The sequence below is a fragment of the Cervus canadensis genome, chromosome 17 (genome assembly GCF_019320065.1).
Source record: "Cervus canadensis isolate Bull #8, Minnesota chromosome 17, ASM1932006v1, whole genome shotgun sequence".
Taxonomy (NCBI): domain Eukaryota; kingdom Metazoa; phylum Chordata; class Mammalia; order Artiodactyla; family Cervidae; genus Cervus; species Cervus canadensis.
The window spans coordinates 6,125,001-6,152,959 of record NC_057402.1 but is presented as its reverse complement, the minus strand read 5'-3'; the positions used below and the strand labels follow the sequence as shown (position 1 = coordinate 6,152,959).

At 50.8% G+C, this 27,959-nt stretch overlaps 1 protein-coding gene across 2 annotated transcripts; it reads right to left on the bottom strand.

Moving 5' to 3' along the window:
- Nucleotides 1-9: 9 nt before the first annotated feature.
- On the bottom strand, nt 10-27,781 carry LOC122454769 (cytochrome c oxidase assembly factor 8). 2 transcript variants are annotated; one of them, XM_043489354.1, is made up of 6 exons: nt 27,643-27,781; nt 13,189-13,386; nt 12,380-12,443; nt 5,613-5,703; nt 940-1,010; nt 10-705 (listed from the first exon to the last, which is right to left on the bottom strand). In XM_043489354.1, the coding sequence occupies exons 1-6, from the start codon at nt 27,763-27,765 to the stop codon at nt 287-289; spliced, it is 966 nt and encodes a 321-aa protein (XP_043345289.1). In that variant the 5' UTR covers nt 27,766-27,781; the 3' UTR covers nt 10-286. The 2 variants fall into 2 exon arrangements, with proteins under 2 accessions (XP_043345289.1, XP_043345291.1); XM_043489356.1 differs by lacking the exons at nt 10-705; nt 940-1,010 and adding an exon at nt 2,792-3,121.
- Nucleotides 27,782-27,959: the final 178 nt, after the last annotated feature.

Genomic DNA, 27,959 nt, shown 5'->3' with positions numbered 1-27,959 from the left:
TTCAATAAAAATTTTATTTGCATTTATTTGTGACCTAAAGTAACATTTAACACCATCATTTAATTTTAAATGTTTAAGAACTGAAGAGGAAAACAGCACTGTCATTTCTAGTTAATTTCACTCAGCATTTAAGAACCTAGCAATACGGTTTACACCATCAGTCAAGTAGCCACTAGGCATTAAATTATTACAGAAAGACAACATACAGTTACTGCATTTCAACCACCCTTAAGACCCATGTTGCTAAAATGCTTCTCGAGTCCCCTGTGTCTAACTGCCATGTAATTTATGTCAAGTGCAAATGCCCGGAGACCCACTCGGGACTCTGGCACCAGGACTGGGGGTGCCTTGCACCGCGCCCCCGCTCCGGCCGTCCTGTCACCGGGGTGACACAGGGTGTCGAGACACCCGTCGTCCCCTCCCCACCCCCCAGCCCAGGACGTGGCCACTGTGGGCGCTGCTGCTTCCGATCCTTCTCAAAGCAAGCTCGCCTTTCACAATTTTTAATTACAAAGTCTGAGAGCCACGTATGCTTTTTGTCTGAATACAGAACATGCTTTTGGCTCATCCTGAAGCCACTCTTTATTTGGCGGCGGTGGGTCCCAGCTGTGGTGTGTAGGGGTCCCTCTCTGCCGGGGGTGCAGGCTTCTCTGGCGACGTCCACGCGCTTTTCTCTCGCTGTGACGAAGTCACTCTTGAAGCATCCTAGAAACCGTGAGGGTAGCAGCATCTCCTGGCCCCAGCCCCGAGGGGCTCAGGCAGGACCAGAGCCTCAGTCTCTGCCCAGCCCTGCGTCGCCCCGCCACCCCGAGCACCCAGCCTGGGGATACAGCGGCCCTGGCTGCTGGGCTTTCCCCAGTGTGGAGGCCCACGGGGCCTGTTCCTGGAGACCTCTGGCTTCCACCTGTTACTTGCCCCTGACCCTTGCCCAGAGCTTACCTAAGGTTCTGTCCTTTGAAACCTCAGGAGGCCTGCCCCAAGGAGGCAGATTATGACCCGTGCAGGAAGAGCTGCGGAGGGAAGATGTTCTTGGACAAGACAAATACAGGGAATGTGTCACCAGGCCACCAGCTGAAGCCCAGAATGCATTTGCTCAGTGAGCCTATAAATCAGCTGTCGGGAGGTCCAGGCAAACCGCCGGGACCTCGGGATCTCAGAGGGCGTCTCAGGACACACCTGCGTCTGCATGGCCGCTCACCAGCCCACAGGTGGCCATTTTCAAGCTCTCCCTCAGTCTTCACAGAGATGGTAACTCATAACAAGAGGGATCTTTTAACTGTTTGCAACTGGTTACTGTGAAAAGACACCCTCAAAATCTCTAAAAATTGATCCGCAAAAGGAATTAGAAACCATACCACTGGAAGTTGTTGGGAGAACATGTTGTTGTTCAGTCGGCAAGTCGTGTCTGACTCTGCGACCTCGTGGACTGCAGCACGCCAGGCTTTCCTGTCCCTCACTACCCCCTGGAGTTTGCCCAAGTTCCTGTCCATTGAATCGGTGATGCCATCCAACCATCTCATCCTCTGTTGCCCTCTTCTCCTTCTGACTTCAATCTTTCCCATTTAAGACTTAAATAACCTGAAAGCCAGTCAGTGAGTCTGACCAGATGGGAGCAAGAATTAAAAGCCAGAGAGCAACAACAACAAAAAAGGCCGAAGAACGGTTCATGCCTCCAGGCTCGCTCACACGGAACCAGGGCCCTGCCTGGCCCCCTGGCCCTGCTGCTGTCTCTCCACAGACCCGCGGTGTCACCCGGCTGGAGATGGGCTGTGTTGAGCGGTGGCGTGATGAGTGAGATGGGGTTATTCCTGGGAAGCCTGGTGTTTCAGGCTGCTTGGTGTACGTGCTCCACTCCGTGGGGACCTCTGTGGACACTGGGTTAAGAGTCCACAGAGCTGACGGACCGCGCAGCCTCACCCGGCACCTCGGCATTCCCACGTCTGTCCGCGGGGCCCTTAGAAGCCTAGGGTGTGGGTGGGGGTGTGTGTGTGCTTCCCCTGGGCTCCGGAATTTCTCCTTGGAGGTCATCTTCGGTGGCAGTTAGTAAGCTACGGAAGAAACCTAGCCTGTCGACCACTGTCACACCTCATTTTGGAATAAAAACCTTTGCCTTTTGGTAAAATCCAGATGTTTCGTCTGTCCTTGAGGACAGCCCTCCCGCCCACCGCCACGGCTCCAGGACACAGCACAGAGGGAGCCTCATCATTTTATAACCACATAACCCTACTTCAAACAATGCTGCTTTCACAAGGATTGAAAGAGAAGGCTATGACCCGTAGCAATCTGTTGTGGAAAACTTGGGGAAAAGGCTCTGCCTCACTGGGGTAAACCGAGAAAACTCCAAGGCACCCCTTCGGGCCCCTGGGGTCTGTGCAACTCCCAGGACAGCTGCGTGTCTTCAGGGCCTGGACCTGGGATCGCCAGTCACCAGGGCCCACCGGTCGGGGAGGCCATGGAGACACCGCAGCCAGCTTCCAGGTCATTCCCGTCAGTGGGGTCGAATGTTTCAGTCAAAGTTTATTAATATTTTTATATCGCTCTCTTCCAAATTGTGCGTGTGCGCTCAGTCGTGTCTGGCTCTTTGCGACCCCATGGACTATAGCCCGGGGGCTCTTCTGTCCATGGGATTCTCCAGGCAAAAACACTAGAACAGGTTGCCATTTCCTTCGCCAGGAAAGCCTCCCAACCCAGGGATCAACCATGCGTCTCCTGCATTGGAGGTGGATTCTTTTACTACTGAGCCACTTGGGAAGCCCTCTCTTTCAAACTGGTGTAATTCAAAAACTCAGAGGACAGTGCTTGTGTTTTATTTGCCATCATCTCAGTGGCCAAGAGCCAGCGTGGAATATTCGCAGTCAGGACGGAGCCGCGTGGGCCTCGGCGTACATACTAGGACCCGCGTCCTCCAGCCTGCCCTGCGCTCACAGGTTTCAGAACCCTTGTGAAACGAGTCCCAGAGACAGCTGCTCCTCGAGGAACCTCAGACGAGGAACCGGGTGGATGGGTGAGGGTGGGCTCCTAACTGCTGGTCTTCTGTTTCGGTCTAAGCTTGTTCCAAATCCTCTCCAGGGCCACTTTTCCCATGAAGAAGGTGATGGCAAAATTACGCTTGTACCAGTCCCTACAAGGGAACAAGATGAGCACACGTGACACACGCTCAGAACCCCAGGGCCAGCAACCAGGCCTCTGAACTGCCTCCTCCCCCGCCCTTCCACACCAGCTCTGCCTTTTCCCGCCCTCACTAAAGCTCACCTGTCCACAAAAGCCTGCTCTCCTTGCACCTGGACTTTCATCAGGCTGATGTGCCCAGGGTCCCCCTTTCCACTCCTGGAGGCCGCTGCAACCCTCCTCTGATTTTTGCTAGAAGCTCCAAAAGAGCCTTCAGAAGCCTTGAAGCCCCAGAGCCCTGTGGCATCCTCCAGGAAACAGCACAGAGTGATGGGGGCGTGGCCACTCAGCAGCAGGACCGCAGGCTCTGTAGGCGCAGAGGGGACCGGTAGGGACCCGCCTGGCTCTGGCCCCTTATTTGCGTAAGACGCACATGCCACAAGCACTCCATCTTGAGACACTAGCTTATCGCAAATGCCAGCATCATAAAGTTCCATACCTTCTTCTTCTAGGTGATTTGGGCTTTTGGATAACTTGTGTCTCTAAAGCTTCTCATTGAAATAAAATACTAGGATGGAGTTACAGGCTGTCACAGGCACACTCGCCTGTGAGTTAATCTACAGAACATGTCGGAACTTGCAAATTCACCACGTTGTCAGCAGCTGAATGGGCAGCACTTGGCAGGTTTCCCAACGGAACGCGCACATTCCAGACTCCCAGTGCAGAGCCCTTGGAAGCAGAATGCAACAAGTGCCAACGCTTTTCGTCCAAATGAGCCAATGCGGGAACATGGAACTGCTAGTCCAGCTGGGTGGGACTCGAAGGACTGACTGGATCTCAGCATGGAAGACACAGAATACCAAGGGCTTAAAGGCAAGAGGAGCCTTCACAGGACCAGAAAGAAATCCCTCTCCACAAGGGACGTGATAAATGGGAAGCAACGCCCGAAATAAATAACAAAGGCTTCTAGGAAAAAGAAAACTGGTATCCCATGGAGACGAAAGTTCCCATGTTAAGGGAAAGCCAGATTCCACTGCAGCATGCAGACAACCCCACTGATAAAGCGCAGTGGAGAAGACAGACTAAGCTCTGCCTGTTTCCTAAAGAAAGCAGGGACGGGGGAGGTGAGGCCACGGCGAGGGGGCGCTCAGGCTCCATTACCGCCGGGCCCGCTCTCTACACGCCTCTCTGCTCGAGGTGCCGCAGGGGACACATCGAGCTGGCCAGAGAGGAAGCAAGATGTCAACCTACTATGTTCACGCCAGAAATCAAAGGTCCAGGGAAACCTGGCTTGACTGAATAATTCATCTAGTTCAGAGCAACACACAACAGCGTCTGCAACAGAATCTGGACGCTGCAGGACTGGGCTTCACGTTCGCGCGTCACTCGAGAGCTCCTCCAGCCTCGACCATCAGATCAAGCTCCGGACCCTGCCCCACCTGCCCATCCGGCATGGTCACTGCTCCAGGAATGTCAGAGTGAACCTCAGACCACATCCTGTCACTCTACCTGGGAACATGTGTTATTGTGCATCGTCAAAGCACTTTTTAAATGCTTTTTAAACACACAGAACCGCAATACCATCACTGCATCTGATAAAGTGAACGATCGCTTACCATTCACAGTCCCTGTGTATTAATACAGCCTAATACACAGTGACTGCTTGGTTTCCTCTGTCAAAAATAATAGGTGGTCTCTCCCCTCGTTCACTTTTCTCCACCCTCGTTACTCGCTGAAACCAGAACATCTGTCTCGCAGCACCCCCAGCCTCTGGGGGCTGGGTCCTCAAGCCCTCACTGAGGCACGGCCTGTGAGCGCCCTCTCGTCTCCTTCCCGTAACCTGGCGTCAGACCCGGGGGCCGGGCAGACGGCAGCCCCCGCGCGGGTGAGGGCCTCCCCGCGTCTCACCGCCTCGCGCACAGGCCACGGCCTCGCCCCGCCCGGCGTGAAGAGGCCCCGGGAGCCCGGGCGCCGTCAGCCAGGCCCAGCCACGGTGGCGTCCCCGTCGGCCTTGCCGCCCAGTGCCTCCGGCAGCTGCGGGCGACTGTGCCCAGACCTGTCACTGCGTCAGGAAAATGCTCCCTTTCTGACTCCACTGCTCCGTCCTCATCCTCCTCCTCCTCGAACGGCTGAAACGGCTCCGCCTCTGGCCTGCAGGAGCCCCTGCTGCTGCCTGCTGGGCCACTCCCCCCGACCCCGCTGGGCTCCCCGCTTTCAAACACGAGATGCCGTGACCCCTCCGGCTGCCCCTGCCCCGGGCTGTGCTCCCCTTACCGGCAGTGAGCATGCGGGCAGAACCCACTCTCTACACCCAAGCGGTGCACCCTGCCAGGGGGCGGCCACGCAGTAACTGTGAGCCATCCACTTTATTTAAAAGGACAAAAATTAAGTTGATAGCAATGTCTACTTTAAACATAGACAAAAATGTTAAATTCAGGGAGCAAAACGATCCCTGCCAACATGCATGTGATTTTCAGATTTTCAGGAAAAAAGCAGACACCCACCTGTTATAATACATGTGCTTCTGGAAATTTTTACTTAAAAATTCCTTGTAAAAGTCAGCCATTTCTTCTGCATTCAACGTTGCTTTCTGACCTAAAAATTAAATACAACTTGAACGTTAAGACTTAAGGAGAAGGTTCTACAGACGATCACTGGAGATAGTGGATGAGTCCAGCGGGGCTGCAGGATGCACCGTCAACACACGGACGTCAGCTGTGTTCTGATTCACATGCAACATACAAATTGAAAATAAAATTAAAACAATTCTAGGGACTTCCCGGTAGTCCAGGGGTTAAGAATGCGCCTTGCAATTCAGGGGATGAGGGTTCAGTCCCAGGTCGGGGAACTGAGATTCCACATGCCGAGGAACAGCTAAGCTCCTGAGCCACAGCTAGGTCTGTACGCCACAACGAAGACCCTGGGTGCTGCAACTGAGACCCAGCGTGGCCAAATAAACATTCTTTTAAAGGTATGTTTACACCATACTGTGGTCTATTATGTGTGCAATAGCATTATCTCCTAAAAAACATACATAACTTAATTACAAAACACTGCTGTTGTAAAAACTGTGCCAACAGACCTGCTCTATAAAACATCTAATCTGTGAGAAAACCACAGCGTCTTCAGAGTACACATAAGGGGTGCCTGTATGGGATGCCATTTATCTGGGAACGCCCAGAATAGATAAACCCACGGAGACAGGAGTGGTGGCTGCCGGGGGCTGGTGGGAGGAGGCAGCTGGGAACGACTGCCGGTGGGTACAGACTTTCTTCTCGGGGGTCAGACGGTGGTGACGGGTGTGCAGTCTAGTCAGCACTAAAAAGTGTGCGTTCTGTGGTGAGAGGATTATGTCTCAGTGATAAAAAAAGACTTAGGGAGGACAAACTATCTTCCTCTATCATTAGACCCTGGTCACCTCACGGGAGGAGATGCCCAGCGCGGCGCCCACTCTCGGGGCTCCCCTGCACCCCCACACGCCCACCAGACCCGCCAGGCCACACAGAACAGGGGCCACAGCCTGCCGGGGTGCGCAGTAGGGCTCCTGTGACGCAGGACGGCCCAGCAGACCGGGGCTCCGGGTGAAGGAAGGCGACCACGTGGGGGGGCACTCGGGCTTAGAAGGCCCAAGCTCCTGCGCGTGCAGCGCGCACCCACGGGGAGGGTGAGTCCACCCGCCCCCGACGGATACCGTCTCCAGGTGGAGGCCGAGTCTCCCGAATGCAGAGCGACGCTGACGCTTCCAGCCCACCAGGATTTGGGGGAGACACAGACAGAGCCGGGAAGGCAACCCCCAGGCACAGCTTTAGAGAAACAGGAGGGCCGTGGCCAGCGCTGCGCCGCACAGCACGATCGTGGCCATCCCCAGACAGGAGACAAGGGCCACATCCCTGCCAGCCTAACGAGGGGCCCGCGTGCCACCTGGACACCCCTGCCTGCGTGAAGTCCTCGCTCCTCTGACTCAGGCCCCTGCTGCTCCTCAAAACCTCCATCTAGAAGATTCTCTGCCAACCTCCCCCATTGCCTCCCCCACGAGAGGCTTCCCGGAGGCCCCTGTGGAAACGCCCACTCCGTCTGCCCTCCCAGCTTCTTCCTCCTCCAGGGGTCAATGACCAGGGTGTGAAGAGCACTGCCTGAGCGGGGCACCCTCCCACCCCACCTGAGGAAACCAGCCCACAAAGGCAGGGCCACGGCTCTCTTGTCCCCACTAGCCCCCAGACTAGCCTGGGATGTGGCGGGCGTTGGAAAAACACTGGAAATCAACCAATGCATGGATGCTAACCAGGGAAAGAGGGGGAACAGCCGCCGCCCAAGGAGGAGAGGGACGCTGAAGGCTCCAGGGAAGGTGACCGTCTGGCTGGGTCTTGAAGGATGAATAGGATCCCGCAGGGCAGAGAAAGGGGGCAGCCCAGGCAGAGCCAATGAGGGTCTGCAGACACCAAGCGGGGAGCCCGGCATGAGTGGGAGGGGCAGGCAGGGCCGGGGGCACGGGGCTGGCAGCCTCAGGGGGTGGGGCCCCGGCAGTCCTCCAGGGAGAGGCGAGTGGGCGCCCTCCTCCAGCGTCCCCAGCCGCTCCCAGGACGGGAGGGGTAGAGGAGGAGGGCAGCGCCGTTTGGGCACAGCAGGTGGCGGCTCCCTGGACAGGGTTCTGACCCTCACTGGCCCGCAGCCAGCCTGTGGCGTCTCCCATCTCCAGGACGTGGATCACCACAGCACACCTCACAAGGCTGCTTTGAGACAAACAGAGTCATAGCCGCGTGGCAGGCGGGCTGGGCAGGAAACAGAGGGGCGCACCCATCACCACTGCGGGCAGAGGGGCAGGGGCCCCAGGGTGCTAAGGACAGGCAGGGTGCCACCTTCAGCTACTGGTCGAGTTTGGGGTCCTGCCCAAACGTTCCCGGGTGACGCTCAGCATAAAGCAGATGCACCATGACTGCTGAGTAATTCGGATTCCACATCTGTCAACACTGCCATGTGACACTGAATTGGTAAAATGAAAAAGATGGGTGGAACAACCTAATTGATTACACGTTCCCTGAGAACCTAGAGGGTGTTTCATAAACACCAGCTGACTAAGTAAACCCATCTTGACGGCACCCCCCACACCTGCACAAACACTCTAGCAGTGAAAGGAATAAGGGGCGAGAGGCCTCCCACACCTGCCCTGCAAGCGAGGTTCAATCTGGGGACAGGCAGAGATGAAGCCATGGTATTCTGCTTTTTGCACTTGAAATTAAGTCAACAATTTTTCTCCACTGCTGCAGAACATTCCAGCGAATGTTCTAGAGCCAGTGGGCCCCCATGGCCTTATCTTATCTAAAATTATTAGATGCTTCCCTGCTGGCTCAGATGGTAAAGAATCCACCTACAATGCAGGAGCTGCAGGAGATGTAGATTGGATCCCCGCGTCGGGAAGATCCCTTGGAGGCGGGCACGGCAACCCACTCTGTGGACTCTTGCCCGCACAATCCCATGGACAGAAGAGCCCGGTGGGCGACAGCCGCAAAAGACTCGGACATGACCAAAGCAACTTAGCGTGGCGCGGCACAGATGCTCCCACCGCTGGTTATGAGGGACGCTGCCGCATGGGGCACGGAGAGCCCTTTCTCCAAGATAAATTCTTAGAGATTCTGTGGCCAGAATTTCCCTGCCTCCTGGCATATGCGTACTTAATGCAGCTGAATCCTTCTGGAAGGGAGCTGGGAAAATGTCTTCCCCTTGAATTCAGTAAGTGTCAAACGAGGCCTGGCTGCTGGTTTAACACGCACTGCAAAATATGGAGTTTGAGCAATTTTTTTTCTTGGAGTCACATTATTCATCTGTAGGTGTCCTGTTACTTCTACAAATTTGTTAAGGCTTTTCACAGAGTCCAGACTGCCTCCCCATCTCTGCCACAAACCCCCCATCCTGCGGTCCACTGCTAAAGTGTCTCGGGACGCGGGCCCCTCTGCCTGCCCAGCCCTCGGGCCTGCTGGGCACCATGTGTGGAGCTGACCCGCTCCCTGGACAGAGCCGGCCTGGGAGGAGCCTCGGGCTGCTGACCTCCTCGGACCTGGGAGGGAAAGCCCATTCACAGCAAGAGAAGGCCGAAGCAGGGGGCAGAGCGGAGTGCACACGGGAGGGGGGAGGCGTGCGGGGCTCCTGGGACACTGGGGTCAGCGCGGCCCGCGCCCAGGTCTCGGCACTTCCCTGTCTCCTCAGCAAACTCTCCTTTCCAGGAGAGACCACGGCGAACGCTACCCAAGCCAGACAGTGTCGGTTCTGACGTCCTTGAATCCTCTGCCCTTACTGGCAAGCGCAGGGACTCGCCACTACTCCGATAATGGAGGCTCCCTTTTATCCTGCTAGACTTTCTACAGTTGGGAGTGATGTACTTAACTTTTTACTTCAGGAACAACTGATTCTTAATAATTAACCTGATCCGTTTGGAATATATTCAAATTAAAAGGAGCATGAATCTAAATTGACCTGTTTGGGCTAAAAGTACTTACTTTCTCCAACACCATTCATTACACAAACTTCCTCCTCCCTGGGTTCTGTGGGACCCCTACACTCAGGTATCACACATGCGGGTTCTGGCCTGAGGGGCAGACACACCCGTCACCACCCCCCCCCCCCACCCCGCCATACACACAGCATTTCCATCACTGCAAGCTGGTAACCGTTCAAACAGCTGACACAGCGGGCAGATCCCTCCATGAGTCCTTCCTTCAACACATTCCTTCCTGTTTTCTTACCAAACTAATCTGATATCTAATTAAGGCCCGTCTTTCAATACTCAGTCACGCCATCAGTAAGAATCCACAATATTAACAAAAGACCCAGAACAACTTCCCCATCTGTTAGGAGAGGGCTCGTGGCCGTGGCCTGGGACCCATTCTACAGGATGGGACCTGGGCCCCCTCCACTTACTCACTGTGTGATTCTGGTCAAACAGCTTGCCCTCAGTCACTTCCTCCACAAAACGGTAAAAGTAACAGTTGTTGTTTGGTCGGTCAGTCATGTCCATCTTTTTGCAACCCCTTGGACTACAGCACACCAGGCCTCCTTGCCCTTCACCATCTCCAAGAGTTTGCCCAAACTCATGTCCACTGAGTCAGTGATGCCATCCAACCGTTTTGTTCTCTGCCACCCCCTTCTCCTCCTGCCCTCAGTCTTTCCCAGCATCAGGGTCTTTCCCAGTGAGTTGGCTCTTTGCATCTTGGTGGCCAAAGCACTGGAGCTTCAGCTTTAGCATCAGTCCTTCCAGAGAACAACATTAACTAATAGTTTCCACTTCAAGGAGTCACTGCGGGAAACAGCAGAAAATACGTGCAAATAGCAGCGCAGTCCTGGAATCGGGGCCATCATTCCAGGCTTTGGGAAGAGAGCCCGTCCTCACCTCGAGGCCCCCGCCCTGGCCCCACACTTGGAGGATTCAAAGGGAGTGCGCAAATGCAAGATAAAACGTCTCAGTTGCACCTGCTCGTGGTTTAGCTTTGTATTTGGAAAAAAAAAAAAACTTGAAGATTGTCTTCATAAAAAATAAAACAGAAATTAAAATATTTGTTGCTGGGGACTTCCCTGGTCGTCCAGTGGTTAAGAATCCGCTTGCCAACGCAGGGGATGCAGGTCTGATCCCTGGTCAGGGAACTAAGACCCCACACGGCAAGGAGCAGCTAAGCTCACACACCACAGCTAGAGAGAAGCCCGTGCACAGAACGGAAGATCCCTCATGCCACAGTGACGATCCTGATGCAACCAAATAAATTAATTAAAAATGTATTTATTGCTCAGTAAAACAAACAAACGAACAAACAAACCCTGCTGGGACATCGCACCTTTGCTGGCTCCTGCCCTCGCAGACCCTGGATGGGGCCGTGCAGCAGACCGCACACGGCCGAGCCCAGCACGGGGGCTACTCCCCCCGCCCCAGCCCCGAATTCTAACTCACACCAGCAAGGCTGCAGAGTGACGGTGCTCTGGCCCAACACGGACCTGGCTTTTGGGGTCAGTGGTTTCAGGTTTTCCATCAGAATGTTTTCACAGGAGACGTCTGCTTAACCACCAGTATAAAACATTCAGTCTAACATCAACAGCCGGAGGAGAAAACGATGAAAGGCTATTTTGAGCACTAGACTCTTCACCCACAAAGAAAGGTCGGCACAGCAAGGCAGGGGGAACTGAGTGCAGCTTGTGCGGGCACACCAGGGGCGCGGCCTGGGGAAGGAGCCGGGAAAGGGGTGGGACAGGGCAGGGGCCAGGCCAGCCTCCAATCCACACCCAATCCACACATGCGGAGGAGCATGTCCTTCCGCCGCCACAGGAAATTTAAACGCCTAAACAAGCTGAGTGGCAGTGTCAAAGCTGCATTTTGCAGAAGAGTCTGGCTACACTGCAAAGAATGGGTTTCAGACATGAGTGGCTAAACTACAGCCTGTAGGCCAAACCTAGCCTACCACCTGGTTTTGTAAATAAAGTATTATTGGGGCAAGTTCACACCCATTAATTTATGTATTTTCTACAGCTGCTTTCACAGAACAACAGCAGAGTTGAGTAGTTGAAGGAGAGACCCTCATGGCCGAGAAAGACTCCACTGTTTACTATCCAGCTCTTTACAGAAAGCTTGAAGAGCCCTGATTCCAAGACTGGGGGCCAGGGAGCCGGTCAGGAAGATACCGCGCTAGGCAGAGTTAATGAGGGCCTGAATTAAAGCCGTGTTTCCAGGACAGGGAGCAGCGAAGGTGCTGAGCACGGCTAAGAGGTAAACCGGGGGGAGAGACCACAGGGGGCGGGGGCGGGGTCGAGGCTTCCAGGATGACCCCGTGGCCTCCAGCTCATGGCCGGCGGGACCAGGAACTGCCGCCAGGGATCCGGGGAAGAGGCCAGCACAGGACAGAGAGGCTGCTGAAGCCACGGGACCTCGGATGGAAGTCCAAAGGTCAGCAAGAGGTCATCAACTGGAACAACCCAGCATGGTAAGTGGGCTGACCTCGTCCAGAGGGAGAAGTGGGAACGTGGGGAGGACAGAAACACGTGCCGCAGAGAATAGGCCTGCCCCACGGAGCCAAACCTGCCCCCCGAGCTTCCGCTGCTTCTTCCGCTGCTTCCCCCCAGGCCCCGCTTCTTTTCTTGGCTGTGCAGAGAGACAAGCAGGATCTTGGTTCCTTGGCCAGGGGTCCGACCGGTGCCCCTTGCAGTCTGCCACGGAAGCCCCCAGCATCCTCGCTTCTTCATCTTCCCATACAGTTACTCCAAGAAAACAGGGAGAACAGAGAAAGAACAAACTAACCTGATTCGGTTCTCAGATCCAGGCCTTTGGCTTTGAGTCTTGAGCGAACAAATTCTTCTTTTTCCTAAAAGAAGACAGCTATCAGAACTCCCTTTCTTCGTCTGTTTTCCTCGGCTAGGACAAGCTCTCAGCGCTCTGGAGAAGTCTGGATGTGGGTTTCCTGAGAAGCGGCCCATCTCAAAGCCCGTTTTAAACCATCTCGACTTAGTTAAAAGTTCCCTGCTTGAGAGAGGATTTGAAACTGAGAGCTTTAATAAACTTAGGGAGACACTGTTTGTTTATAAATCCACAGAAGATAAATACACTCCATTTGACTTAGCCTGCCCAAATGGATAAACACACCCCGCCGAAGTCTTCCTCCTGGGTTAGAACAGTTACACTTCTTTCTGGTGTAGTTTACTGATGAGCACGCTGTTAAGAATTCTGGATTCTCAGGAAGAATGACAACACATCCTAGACCCCCTTGTTCTCACACACACACACACACACACACACACACACACACACACACACACACACACACACACGCGTGATACACGGGAGTCCGCAGTTCTAGCTCTGGCCCTGCTACTCACTCCCTTTAGTTCTTGGAGAGTCTCAAGACCCGTGAGTCTATGGAGGACCAATGTTCCTTCTCTACAGTTACACGTTGATTTTAAACATGTGTATATACACACACATGTATATGTATGGAGGGGAGGGACTGAGAAGCTACCAAGTAACTGAAAGGCAGAGCAGATACTAAAGATTCAGCGCCCCCAAGTGGCCAACTGTATTATTTCTCATTCTGACCTGAAATCTAAACATACCTTATGAAAAGTCAAATTCTGGTCTGCCCAGAACTGTTGGTTCCATTCTTGTGTTTCTTGTCTCAATTCTCTTAGCTTTTGTTCCAGTGGTGACTCATTTTCAGGGATGTAAAAGTGAATAGGTCGAAGGTTTGAATATTTATCTGGAGGTCCTATCCAATCATGGCGAGATTTTCTTGGAGGGCAGAATCTTGAGACCTTCAACAGAAAGCGTGGAGTTAATATACAACTAAATGAATCTCTAGTATTATAAAATGAACAGCCCAGATTTATTAAAGACCCTTGTTAACGTCCTCTTTTAAAGACTATGTGCCAGAGAATATCCAAATTTAACTGTAATAAACAGCATTAACACAAACAGTTCAGTTCAGTGGCTCAGTTGTGTCTGACTCTTTGTGACCCCATGGAATAAAGCACGCCAGGCTTCCATGTCTGTCCATTACCAACTCCTGGAGCTTACTCAAACTCATGTCCATCAAGTTGGTGATGCCATCCAACCATCTCATCCTCTGCCATCCCCTTCTCCTGCCTTCAGTCTTTCGTAGCATCAGGGTCATTTCCAATGAGTCAATTCTTTGCATCAGGTGGCCAAAGTATTGGAGTTTCAGCTTCAGCATCAGTCCTTCCAATGAATATTCAGGACTGATTTCCTTTAGGATTGACTGGCTGGATCTCCTTGCAGTCCAAGGGACTCTCAAGAGTCTTCTCCAACATCACAGTTCAAAAGCATCAATTCTCTGGCGTTCAGCTTTCTTTACAGTTCAACTCTCACATACATGACTACTGGAAAAACCATAGCTTTGACTAGACAGACCTTTGTTGGCAAAGTAATGTCTCTGCTTTTTAATATGCTGTCTAGGTTGGTCACAGCTTTCCTTCCAAGGAGCAAATGTCTTTTAATTTCATGGCTGCAGTCACCATCTGCAGTGATTTTGGAGCCCAAGAAAATAAAGTCTCTCACTGTTTCCATTATTTCCCCATCTATTTGCCATGAAGTAATGGGACCAGATGCCATGATCTTAGTTTTCTCAATGTTGAGTTTTCAGCCAGTTTTTTCATTCTTCTCTTTCACTTTCATCAAGAGGCTCTTTAGTTCTTCTTCACTTTCTGCCATAAGGGTGGTGTCATCTGCATACCTGAGGTTATTGATATTTCTCCTGGCAATCTTGATTCCAGCTTGTGCTTCATCCAGCCTGGCAATTTGCATGATGTACTCTGCATATAAATTAAATAAGCAGGGTGACAATATATAGCCTTGACATACTCCTTTCCTGATTTGGAACGAGTCTGTTGTTCACATACAATTCTAACTGTTGCTTCTTGACCTGCATACAGATTTCTCAGGAGCCTGGTCAGGTAGTCTGGTATTCCCATCTCCTGAAGAATTTTCCACAGTTTGTTGTGATCCACACAGTCAAAGGCTTGGGCGTAGAGACTATAGCCACGAAATTAAAAGATACTTGCTCCTTGGAAGAAAAGCTATGACAAACCTAGACAGCATATTAAAAAGCAGAGACACCACTTTGCCAACAAGGTCCATATACTTAAAGCTATGGTTTTTCCAGGAGTCATGTACAGATATGAGAGTTGGACCATAAAGAAGGCTGAGCTCTGAAGAATTGATGCTTTCCATCTATGGTCCTAGAGAATACTTGACAGTCCCTTGGACTGCCAGGAGATCAAACCAGGCAATCTTAAAGGAAATTAACATTTAGGTTAATGCTGAAGCTGAAACTGCAATACTTTGGTCATCTGATGTGAAGAGGCAACTCACTGGAAAAAAGACACTGATGCTGGGAAAGACTGAGGGCAAAAGGAGAAGGGGGCAAAAGAGGATAAGATGGTTGGATGGCATCAACGACTCAATGGACGTGAGTTTGAGTAAACTCTGGGAGATGGTGATGAACAGGGAAGTCTGGTGTGCTGCAGTCCATGGGGCACAAAGAGTCAACATGACTCAGTGACTGAACAACAATAGCACCAAACATGTTCAACAACGGTACTGGGAAAATTTACATCCTGACCAAAAACAAAGTGTCAACTTGTGCTTTATACCGTATACAAAAATTAACGCAAGACGGACCAAAGACCTAAAATATAAAGTGTAATCCATAAAATTCCTAAAACACAGTAAAAATTCTACACTCTTAGATTAGGCAAAGATTTCTCACATCATCACCAAAAGCACAACCCACAAAAGAACGAGTAAATGAACTGGGCTTCACCAAAGTTAAAACTGTCTCTTCTCCTAAAGATACTATTAGGAAAATCAAATGACAAGCCACAGGCTGGGAGAATATACATGCAAATCTGTAAAAGGACTTGTTTCTTGAACATACAAAGATGTCTCAAAACTCCATGATAAGAAAACATACAACCCAATTTAAAAATGGGCAAAATATCTAAAAGCTTCCCAAGAAGATATAAAGATGGCAAACAAGCACATAAAAAAAAAAAATGCTCAACATCATGAGTCAATAGGGAAATGCAAATCAAAACCACAATGAGATACCACTCCACACCTATTAATATGGCTATTAAAAAAAATAAAACCTGCCAAAGCAAGAGCTGTCAAGAATGTAAAACAATCAAGCTCTTAAATATTGCTTGTGAAAAAAAAATATTGCTTGTGGCAATGCAGAATGGTACAACCACTTTGGGAAAAAAGCCTGCAGTTCCTTATAATATTAAACACACACTTAACACGCAACCCAGCAACCCCTTCCCAGGTTATTTACCCAAGGTGCACGAGTACATATGTTCACAATAAAACCTAGATATGACTGTTTAAAGTGGCTTTATGTATAACCACCAAAATCTGGAAACAGCCCAAATGCCTTTCCACTGATGAGGGGAAAAACACAGCACGTTGTGTCCGTGTGACAGATACCACCTGACAACAGAGGAGACTGCAGGTGACGTGCGTGACTCTCAGAGGCACCAAGGAGGCCGCGTGCTGGGTGATTCTACTGCCGAAGCATCTTGAGAAAGACAGGTGCTGGCGAGGAGGAAGAGGGTGACTACAAAGGCATTTTCTGGGGGTGGTGAAGGTGATCAGTACCTTGAATTGTGGTGTATGTGTTTTAGTAAATTTTATTATATGTGAACTGGACTTCAATAAACCTGATATTTTAAAAAAAATCAGCTAAGCAATCAAAAGACTAGCTTTCCATTTGCTGATCAAAGGTCAATGTAATCATAATTCATGGGGAAAAATAACAGTAAATTTGGAAATCTCTTGGCACTTTCCTGATGGTCCAGTGGCTGAGACCCGCCTGCCAACGCAGAGTACACGGGTTCCATCCCTGGTCTGGGAAGGCTCCACGTGCCGCGGAGCAGCTCGGCCCGTGAGCCACAACTGCTGTGCCCGCACCCTGGAGCCCGAGCTTCACAAGAGAAGCGGGCGCTGCAGCGAGGAGAGGCCGCTCACCGCAGCTAGGGACAGCCCACACAAAGCAACGAAGGCGGGCAGCCCAAAGACACATCTTTCTAAAAAATAAACAAACTGCACTCAGCAAAGGCGACGAGAGAGCGGTAAAACTTATAAGGAAAGAAAATTACCATACTGAACATAATTCACGGTTCTTTTGCATTTAGCAGGCATTTCATTCAGGATATTTCAGTCCTTCATTTTCACCACTTTCACTAAAGATAGAGACACACGGTTTGTAAAATTGAAGATAAAGCAGCTTTTTTTCTATCGGTAAGCGGCTTACTGATCATTTAACTTGAGAAACGTGGGTTTAAGAGCTAATGATTTCTGACCAGCGCAGCTCGCCGGGGCAGCCGCGGGTTCTGCGATGGCTCCCCTGGCAGGAGCGGCACGGGAGGAAGGTGAGGCCAGGGAAGCTCAGCTCTCCGCGCGGGCCTCAGCCTTCCGTCCACGGAGCGGTCTGACCATCTCTTAGGTCCCCAGACTCAACCCCTGACAGCTAGAGGACCAAGTGGAGACTGAGAAAGGAAACCAAGTCACTGTTTAGGAAACACTGACCGTTCTCGTTGGGATGGCCTCCACTAATCATCACCAACCCACACCAAGCATCCTGAGAACCTGCCACTGACTGAAGCAGACAGCTAAACAGCGCCAACAGCCGGCGTTCTACTTGCCTCGGACGCTGTGACCTTCCTAAATCGTCTAAATTCCCAAGCAGTCCAAAAACAGGGAGAGTTTAAACACGACCAGGAGCGCGTCGGGTTTGGTCGGAAGTGGGTTACAGAGCTTGGGGCAGCCACTCAGCATGAATGATTCAGACCACAGAGAGCATTCCAGGCGGTGACATCTGCTCTGCCATCACCCGTCGCGGTTCAGCAGGTCTGGTTATAAAACACCCAGGGTCATCTGCCCATGCAAAAAGCTTTCCCTCACATCTGAGAACACAGCATTAGGACGGCACTGGCATTCATGATATTTAATTAAACACCTGTGGTAGGTTCAGCTCAGCATCAGAATGCTTACTATTTAGAAAATTATTTTGAGTCTAGAATAAGTGAATGAGCAGGAAATCTTGAAAAGTATATATGATTCCCTCAGACTTTCAAAGTTTTCTAGAAAAGTATTTTTTTAAAAAACTTTTGAAATTTTAAGGACCCTTGACAGATGAGGTAAAAAAAAAAATAGCTTTTGAGTGGGGAAAAAAGATTGATAGAAAATGTTCAATTACTGAAAAGAAGCTATTATTGAGTAACAAGTTAAAGATTTGATGACAAGTGGAATACTGCCGAAAATTCACCGAAATTTACCCAGAAATAATGGAGCTTAAGAAGCTCCTGGGATCCAGTGGCTAAGACGCCACGCTGCCAGTGCAGGGGGCCCGGGTTCAATCACTGATGGGGAACTTGGATCCCACATGCCCCGTCGCATGGCCAAATAAATAAAAATACATTAAAACTAATAATTCTGTACCATTAGCCTCATTTCTGAGCAATGAATATTAAATCTTAGCAGGTTCTAATGCTTCCAATACTTTTTTTTTAAATCATCTTCAGACTTTTAGAGAATGAAGCTGCTAGAACTAAAACCTTCTACCCATTTCATGCTAACTGATTTCATGATTGATGCAAACATTTTTATTAAGATGAATTTTTCTCACAGATGCAAAAGCAGTAAGAGCCTATAGTTGATGAAAGTTAAAGGGAGTCAAACGCCATCTTTTGAGAAGCCTCCTTCTTTGTGGCTCAGAGAATAAGCTTACGGAACTCCAGGCTCAAGGAACACTTAACTCTGGCATCCTCACACCAGGCCCGGTGGGGATTCAAACAGCTGCAGCTGCACCGACTTCCTCCCGCAGCGGCTGCTCCAGGCCCAGGGCGGCAGGCAGACGGCTCCAGTTCCGAGCTCAGCCAGCGTGAGCAGCACCAACTGCCTCCAGACTTGGGTCCCCAGGGCCACCAGCGCTCCAGACTGCAGCCAGAGCGACCTCTCCACAGCACCCACCCTACCTGCGCCATCCCTTCCCTTCAAATCCTTCAGTGACCCCTCACCCCGTCAGGACGAAGTCTAAAATCCTCACCTGCATCTAGCAGCCAGGCCTGCCCACCTCTCCTTCCTCGGCCCCAAACGGAACTTCTTTTCATGACAATAGGGCCAACTTCGGACCTCCGCCCCCCACAGGCCTTAGCGTCTCTTCCAGGGTGCATCCCCAGGGTGTCCTGAGCCCCCTGGGAGGTGAGGAGACACAGCTGCCTCCCACTGGACGGCAAGCCCATGGGGGCAGGAACTGCATCCGCGGGAGAACAGGTGTGTGTCGGGGGAATGCTCTTCCCAGCTGCTAAAACTCTTTCCTGTTCCTTTTCTCTACGCTTACACAGAGAAATCCCTTCCTCCTCAAAAAGCCTGATTTGTATGAAGGTCCGGTGGAGAGACATCCAACCAGTGTAACTAGACCCGGCGGTCACCAATGACGAGCCCCAGAACGCTGAGCAGCTCTGAGCCTGCTAGAAGCCGCCACCACCAAGCTGCTCCTTACATAACTGTGGGCTCTCTGGGAGACTCTCCAAGGCTGCACATCAGAGACACAGAAGCGCGCGGACTGGCTGCGTGCTCTGGAGGACAGCTTACTCGAGGTGGAGGTCCAGGGAGGTCCAGGCACTGGTGGGCAGGTCAGAGCTGCAGGGGAGGGGGAAAGCCAGGCTGACCACTGCTGGTGACGGGCAGAGGGAGACGGGGCACGTCTAGGCACGCCGGCACCTCCGCGTGGCCGGTGCGCACCCCACACCAGACTAGCTCGGCACAGCTGTTTCACTCTGCATTCATTTCTTCTTGCAGACTCAAGACATCTTTACCTGTGACCATTCTTACTTTCGTCTGGTTCTTCTCTTGGTGTCACTGGGAGGCAAAGCTGAGCCATAAAGAGGCACAGCCAGAGTGGAGAGTTTCACACGAAGGCCCGGCCAGTCCCCAGGAAGGGACTGAACTCATTCTTCGTGTGTGGAAGGAACAGGGCCCCCGACAGGCAGAAAGGCATCCGCACCTGCCCCGCAGACCGAGACTATGTTCCTCACCAGCAGGGGCGGAGTACACCGCCTCGACAGGAGACTGTCGTGAGAATCCTTCTTAGTAAAGGCAGGACTGCAACGAAGATCTTCAACGGTTTATCCGTTATTCTAAGAACAACATATGGTCACCACATTTTCCTTTCCTTTTAAAAAAGCCCTTATGGAGAAGGAAATGGCAACCCACTCCAGTGTTCTTGCCTGGAAAAGTCCATGGACAGAGGAGCCTGGTGGGCTGCAGTCCATGGGGTCACATGACTGAGCACGTGTGCACGAGGGTGGAGGGAGATGGGTTGGTAGCAGTAAACTGGTAGAACTAAAAAAATAAAAATAAAAAAGCCCTTAAAAAAAAAAACTACTTTTATGCAAGTATTTCTGGACTTTTCCCACAGAGCTTTTGCATCTGTGATATTCAGGCATTCTCAGAAACTGAAGGCGAGCCACACAAAGGGATCCAGTGAGCGGAGACGGAAACAGGCCTGGGCCCTGCGCCGGGAACATCCACCGCAAGCTGGGGGCTCCCTTCTCCTTCAGGCAGGCCGGGGAGGCTGCAGAGCAGCCTGGGAGGAGCCAGCCCTGCCGCAGCAGGCAAAGGGGGGGCAGGTTCCACCCTAACGGTACCCCACCTGTCCTGACAGGTTCCCTATGAAGAATGCTCAAGAAGCTACCCCAAGCTACCCACACGTGACGAAGCAAGTCAAAAAGGTGCAGGTGTGTCGGTTACCGTCCCTAGGTATCTCTGAGTTATTGCTGATAAACTGATTTACAGTTTATATGTGAACTCTGTGAACCAACTCCTTCAATCATTCTCAGGTTTCCATTATAATTTGAGAGATCCTATCTTCAATTATGGTGGAAATAGTTCCTCTGCTCTCCCCTATAAACATCCATTCTGTCTTTGTTCACCCTAGAACTGCTATTTAAAAGGGAGGAGAAGGAGCAGCTTGGGGGAGGAAAAGAAAGAATCCCTTTGAGGTTTGAATAATTACCGCAATTCACGGTTCTCACAGCACAAGCACACAACGCCCAGCTTCCTGAGGCTCGGGCGGCAGGGGTGTGCGTGGGGAGCCGTGGAGAACCGCCAGACCCGCCTGTTCCGACCGGTCACACTGCGCTTTCATGACTGGGGGTGGGGTGGAGGTGAACCGTCCAGCTTTCTCTCTAGTTGTAAAGTGCCAAGGCCGGCAGCCCCACGCCGGCGTCTTCTTGTCCGCTCTGCGGGCGCAGCCTGGCCCTCCACCCCTCTGCCTCACAGCAGGCTCCAGAGCTCAGCCGGCACACCCCCGGCCTCGCCTTCTAGAAGCCGGGACTTTGTGCAGCGCCCTCCTTCCCAGAAGTGCCTGCACACAACACAGAGCTTCTCTCAAGTTAGTACTCCACAGCCAGCCACTGGGGACGTCAACGGGCAATGATGAAAGGAACAAACATGGGCAAGATTCAGTGTGGTTGGTGTGTTCCTGGCCGAGAGGTCTGGCTCCTCTGGGGTGGGAACTGAACACCTTTGGGAGGGCTGGAGCCCCCAGCCTCCCACTGTAGACGGATGCTCAACAAACCAGCACACCAAGTTCACAGTACACAGAAGGGCCAGCGCGTCGGGGCCAAGCTGGGTTTACGCTGGGGGCGCAAGGCCGGTGTGACATCAGAAAATCGGTCACCGATGAAGCAGCCTTCTGAAAATAAAAAAGTCAAACCCGCACGAAGTCAGGGCTCAATAACGTGGATGTCTGTTTACAAGCGACACACAGTTACATTACACCGTGGGAAGGCACTCGGCAAAATCCAAAGGACACACTCCCCTGAGCCCCCCAGAAACACTGCCTGAAAAAAGGAAAGGGAGGACCTCTGGTGGTCCAGTGGCTAAGACTCTGAGTTCCCAACGCAGGGGACCCAGGGTTCAATCCCTGGTCAGGGAACTACATCCCACACGCCTCAACTAAGAGTTCGCATGCAGCAACTAAGACCTGGAGCAGCAAAAAAAAGAAAAAAAATTGTTAACAGAAGGGCATAGAGGCAAAGCTTATAGATTAAAAGACAGCTAAAAGGATATTAATCAATCATAGTGTGTAGGCCTAATTTGGATCCTGACACAAGCAAATTGTAAAAGGAAACATTTCTGATATTTCTAAGACAAAGAAATTTGAACATTCAAAATTTGCTGGGATTAAGGAATTATTGTAATATAATTAGGTGTGACAATGGTATTAAGTTTTATATAAATATATATATATATATATTTAGGTCCATATCTTTTAACGATACATACTGAAGTACTTACAAATGAAATATGATGCCTGCTATTTGCCACAAAATTATCTGGAAGGGGGCACTGGATGGTGGTAAGGATGAAATAAACAGCCATGACTGGATGACTGCAGAAGCAGGGTACTGTATACAGAGCAACTCTTCATTTTCTTCTGCTGCTATTAGTCACTAAGTCATGTCCCACTCTGTGCGGCCCTATGGGCTGCTATCTGCCAGGCTCCTCTGTCCATGGGATTCTCTAAGCAAGAATACTAGAGTGGGTTGCCATGCCCTCCACCAGGGGATCTTCTCCACCCAGGGATCAAAACCGGGTCTCCTGCACTGCAGGCAGATTCTTTACCACTGAGCCACCACGGAAGCCCCATATTCTTCTATCTTTGCACATTTTAAATTTCCCATTAGTAACAAAAAAAAGAGAAACCCAAGAAATCAATGTAATTTTCTGCATTAACAGAACAAGGGCAAATCGTGATCATTTCAACAGGTGAGGAAAAAGCATTTGGAAACGTCAAAACACTGGAGTAAGAGTGGGCCGACCCTGGTTTCAGTCCTGACTCTGACACCAGGCAAGTCACTTTACCTCTCCAGGTCCCAATTTCCTCACCTTCATGATAGGACAGTTAAACTACATGGTTTTTAAAGTCCTCCCACCTCAGCTTTGTTTTCCAACTATTTATTGAAAGGCTTTTAAATACCAGAAATAGACATTTGGTGTATGTGCTTAGCTGAGGAACCAATGGGGTGAAGCTACCATCTGTGGGATTATGACTGAACACCTCTAAGTCAGAATCCCGCCCAGGCGGAACGATAAGGCAGCGCCTCGGAAGCCTGGTTGGCCTCGGAAGCCTCGTTGGCCTCGGATAGCCGGTCCCCCGCCGTCCCCGCCGGTGGGCTATCGCCCGAGTCCCTCGGGGTGCAGCGTAGCGCCCTCCGCCGCGCGTCGGGACCGGTCCGGTGCGGAGAGCCCTTCGTCCTGGGACATGCGGCGCGGACGGAAAGGCGGCCGCTCCCTCGCCCGTCACGCACCGCATGTTTGTGGGGAACCTGGTGCTAAACCATTCCTAGACGACCTGCTTCTGGGTCGGGGTTTCCTACTTGGGCAGAGCGGCTCCCTCGCTGCGATCTATTGAAAGTCAGCCCCTCGACACAAGGGTTTGTCGCTCCGGCCGACCGCCAGCAGGCCGGTGGTGGCGCGTGCCACCCTCGCTCTTTTCCCTCTGCGGGCTCTGCCTCTCCGTTGGCGACGGTGTGGCCCCGGCCTAAATACCAGAAATATCCACGTTAACCGTAATAGTCGATGACTTGCTTTCTCACCAGTTTCCCAGGTATCCTGAGTTTCAACTTCTTCCCATGAAGTTCACTCCAAATCTAAACTTGGGAATTTTGGGGATCATTCTGCTTTGTTTTTGGCTGCACTGGGCTTTCTCCAGCTGCAGCAAGCGGAGGCTACTCTCCCATTTCGGAGCACAGGCCCTGGGCACCGGCTCAGCAGTTGTGGGGCACGGGCTTTGTTGCCCCACGGCATCTGGTTTCTTCCTGAACCAGGGATGGAACCCAAGTCCTCTGAACTGGCAAGCAGATTCTTAACCACTGGACCAGGGAAGTCCAGGGAAGTCCTGGAGATCAGTCTCCTTAATGAAAATGTGACACAAAATGTAGCATCAGTAGTTCCCATTCTCTGTCGTTAGTAAACATTACCTCTCTCTGCTGAGGGCCTGTTTCTTTGCTCTTGTTCATCTAAAAACTACTACAAGAAAAATTTGAATTCATCTTCTTTTAAATAAAGGAACTAAAACATACATAGTCCTATGTGCAAGCATTATGATCTTGAAAAAATTATTCAATCTTACTGTAAAAGTAAGTAATTACTGAAAAGTAATTACTTAATATTTAACTTATATGCAGAGTACATCATGAGAAACACTGGGCTGGATGAAGCACAAGCTGGAATCAAGATTTCTGGGAGAAATGTCAATAACCTCAGATATGCAGATGACACCACCCTTATGGCGGAAAGTGAAGAACTAAAGAGCCTCTTGATGAAAGTGAAAGAAAGAAAGAAAAAGTTGGCTTAAAACTCAACATTGAGAAAACTAAGATCATGGCATCTGGTCCCATCACTTCATGGGAAATAGATGGGGAAACAGTGGAAATAGTGACAGACTTTATTTTGGGGGGCTCCAAAATCACTGTAGATGGTGACTGCAGCCATGAAATTAAAAGATGCTTGCTCCTTGGAAGAAAAGTTAGGACCAACCTAGACAGCATATTAAAAAGCAGAGACATTACCAACAAAGGTCCATCCAGTCAAAGCTTTGGTCATGTATGGATGTGAGAGTTGGACCATAAAGAAAGCTGAGGGCCAAAGAATTGATGCTTTTGAACTTTGGTGTTGGAGAAGACTCTGGAGAGTCTCTTGGATTGCAAGGAGATCCAACCAGTCCATCCTAAAAGAAATCAGTCCTGAATTTTCATTGGAACATGAATTTCATGCTAAAGCTGAAGCTCCAATACTTTGGCCACCTAATGCGAAGAACTGACTCATTTGAAAGATTGAAAGGCAGGAGGAGAAGGGGACAACAGAGGATGAAATGGTTAGAGGGCATCACTGACTTGATGGACATGAGTTTGAGTAAACTCCAGGAGTTGGTGATGGACAGAGAGGCCTGGAGTGCTGCAGTCCATGGGGTCGCAAAGAGTCAGACACGACTGAACGACTAAACTGAACTGAATTATTCAATCTCATCTGTAAATAGGGATGATCAAAGCACCTACTAACAGAATAGTGAGGTTTAATTAAAATATGCAAAGCTTTCAGAACAGTGCATGCAAATGCTTGAGAAATGTAAACTATAAGTATAAACGTCAATGAAATTCTGACCATAAGCAAATACTAATGCATATAACATGTAGCTGTGGTTCTCTAACTTGTGAACTTATTAGACTTGAACCCAAGAATCCTGATGTTTTAAGGGAGCCCAGCCTGATGCTCCATGATAATCAGAAGGGTGGGAAACGGAGAGGGGAGGGAGGCTTTGGGAGGGAGGGAATATATGAATAATTATGGCTGGTTCACATTGTTGTATGGCAGAAACCAACAAAACATTGTAAAGCAATTTTCCTCCAATTAAAAAATAAATTAAAATTTAAAAAGAATCCTGATGCTTTATCTTAACAAAACCGGGGGAAAAACAACTAGACAAACGGGGAAAATAAGTAAAGATCCTGACGCCCAGGCTGCATCCCAGACCAACCACATGAGACTCTCCAGGAGAGGGTCCCAGCACTTTTTACTCTTCCAGATGATTCCAAACATGCAGGCAAAGGTGTAAAACAATGATATAAACAACAAAGATAAAGAATAAGCAGGTATGACACAGCTAGAGAACATGTGATCTGACAGCTGAGTTGGATTTGGAAGGAAAAGTGGTACTTAACGCTAGGTTCTAATGTTTTTCTACAAAAAAACTGGTAGTCAGAGAACTCCCTGGCAGTCCAACGGTTAGGACTGTACATTTTCACTACTGAGGGCCCAGGTTTAATCCCTGTCCAGGGAGGGATATCTCACAAGATGTGCTGTGCAGCCCAAAAATAATAATAGTGGTAATTTTTAAAAAGCTGGTAGTCTGGGGCTTTCCTGGTGGCTCAGTGCTAAAGAATCCTCCTGCCAATGCAGGCGACGTGGGTTCCATCCCTAACCTGGGAAGATCCCACATGCCATGGAACAATGAAGACCATGGGCCACAACCATTGAGCCTGTGCTCTGGAGGCCACGCTCCACAACAAGAGAAGCCTCAGCAATGAGAAGCCCCGCCACCTAGAGATTAGCCCCCACTCGCTCGCTGCAGCTAGAGAAAAGCCTCCACGGCAACAAGACCCAACACGGCCAAGAAACAAACAAAATTAAAAACAAAACAGGGACTTCCCTGGTGGTTCAGTGATTGAGAATCCACCCTGCAATGAGGGAATACAGGCTCAATCTCGTCAGGGAACTAAAACCCCGCATGCAGCAACTAAGCCACCAGGACCACCACTAGGACCTGATGCAGTCAAATAAATTAATCAACTAATTAACAAACAAACTGGTAGCTAGAGATTAGAGAGGTAGATAATTCGTGTAGGTCCTAAAAGCAGATCTCCTTCACTCAAGTGAAGAACAAAGAATTAATTAAAAAAATACATAGAGTGAAAAAGAAATACAGAATTAAAACACATCTCTTTAGATTTAAAAAAAATGTACAGCCTGTGACTTCTAAGAAGACCTCATATTTAAAATCAAAAACTGCGAGACAACAGTCTGTCTGGGCTGCAGGAATTGAATTACCTGGAGAACTGGCTGTGTGCTCAGGAAGCACAGAAAGATGAGGCCAAACACACAGGAATTACACATTTCCCTGAGGAAAGAACTGTTCTTTAATGTCCCCGCCAATACCTCGCATAATGGGGAACACATCCCAAGAAAAACAAAAGTCATAAGGCTAGAACTAGAAGGGTGACTCATGGGTCAGCTCCTCCCTCTCAGCATCATCGCTGAGAAGGTCGCCTTCTCAGGGGCAGGCAGCCTGACAGGTGTGCACTGGCTTGTCACCCGGACTGCAAAAGGCAAGACAGGGCTCGTCTCAAGGAACAGACCCACGGTAAGACTTACTTTAACAAAAGGCTGGGTGTCAGTGGAGAAACCCCTGTTTGGGCGCTCTTCTTTTTTCCAGCACTGGCTCACAAAATAAGCTGGGCTAAGTCCTCGCCCTGGGGGCAACTGTTTGCCCTCCCAGAGCATTTTCAGATACCTGTTGAGTATCTTTCTGTCCAAAGAGTGGGATGCTGGGTGCATTTTATGTTCTAGGAATAGAAGTCAGGGACTGTGGCCACTGAGTCAGGGAACTGAGCCAGAGGCTTGGGGTCCCAGTGACCAGCTGCCCTGCTAACAGGCAGGCACGCTTTGGAATTAACAGGCTCTTTTTAATCCTTCTTTAAGGATGGTTTAAAGGATGCTTTTCAGCCTCCCTCCTTACCCTGTTGGCAAATGAAGTGTTAGTATTTGGATGCTTGGTTTAAATTTTCTATCTGCAGCCCATTCCACGCCGTTAGCCCACATTTTCATATGACAGCTGGAATGAAGGTGTAGGGCTTCCTCAAACAAAAACATCCTTCCCCAAAGCCGGGCAACTTCTAAAAACTGCTTGCCACTCCTTGCCGCTGCAGATATTAATCTTTGGGGACCTTTGGTCAGGAACAGGAATGTATACACACAACGTTTCCAAACTAGAACCGTTCAACGTGTGGAATGGTCCTACGAAATACGATAGTAAAGTTTGCCACCACTTGAAGAAAAGCACTAATAACCTAAATGCAGCCAAACGCGCCCGTGCGCGCACACAGACACTTTGCATATCAAGAGCTCTTTAACCATAAAGACTAGTTATCCTCGACAAGAAATACGGTACAAATCAACTTGCTAGCGGACTCTGCCCCTACCTGACAGAAGTTCTGTCAAGAGCCCCGGGGTGGCGGCGACGTAGGAGCCCCGGAGGCTCGGGACCGCCCCACTCTCCCGCCGCCTCTGTCCGCGCGGCGGACCGCCGGGCGCCCGGCCCGCGCCGGCTCAGGGACCCCACTCCTGGGGAGCTCCGCCGACGCGGGGGACGCTACCACAGGTGTCCCTGGGGGGCGCGGCCCGGCCTCTCCGGGAACCTCACTCACCCGGCTCGGCGCCGCATCTCTGCGCTCGGCGCCGCGCTCGGGGGCGAGCTGACAGCCGCGGCCCGAGAAGGCGCGGCAGAGAGCGGTGAGGACGAGCCTCCTCGCGGGCCGCCGGGAAGCCATAGCCGTCCTCCGCTGACTCCCGCGCCGCACGGCAGAGTCGCGACGTCGCGAGGAGCTACCTTACGGCACCGTCGCAAAGTCCGCGGGAGGGCACGGCGCGGCCCACCGTGCGCTCGCCTGGCGTCTGACAGGCTGAGGGGTTGGACTGACGGCGCGTCAGGGCGGCGGCTCCTCGGGAGCTGCCATTCTAGGCG

Bases quoted from the DNA above. Each gene is read 5' to 3' on its own strand.
- LOC122454769 (XM_043489354.1), bottom strand. From the start codon at position 27,765: ATGGCTTCCCGGCGGCCCGCGAGGAGGCTCGTCCTCACCGCTCTCTGC. The intron at 13,387-27,642 runs GTGAGTGAGGTT...TTTCTGTTGAAG, and splicing joins GAGATGCGGCGCCGAGCCGG to GTCTCAAGATTCTGCCCTCC. The intron at 12,444-13,188 runs GTATGTTTAGAT...GTCTTCTTTTAG, and splicing joins AGAATTTGACTTTTCATAAG to GAAAAAGAAGAATTTGTTCG.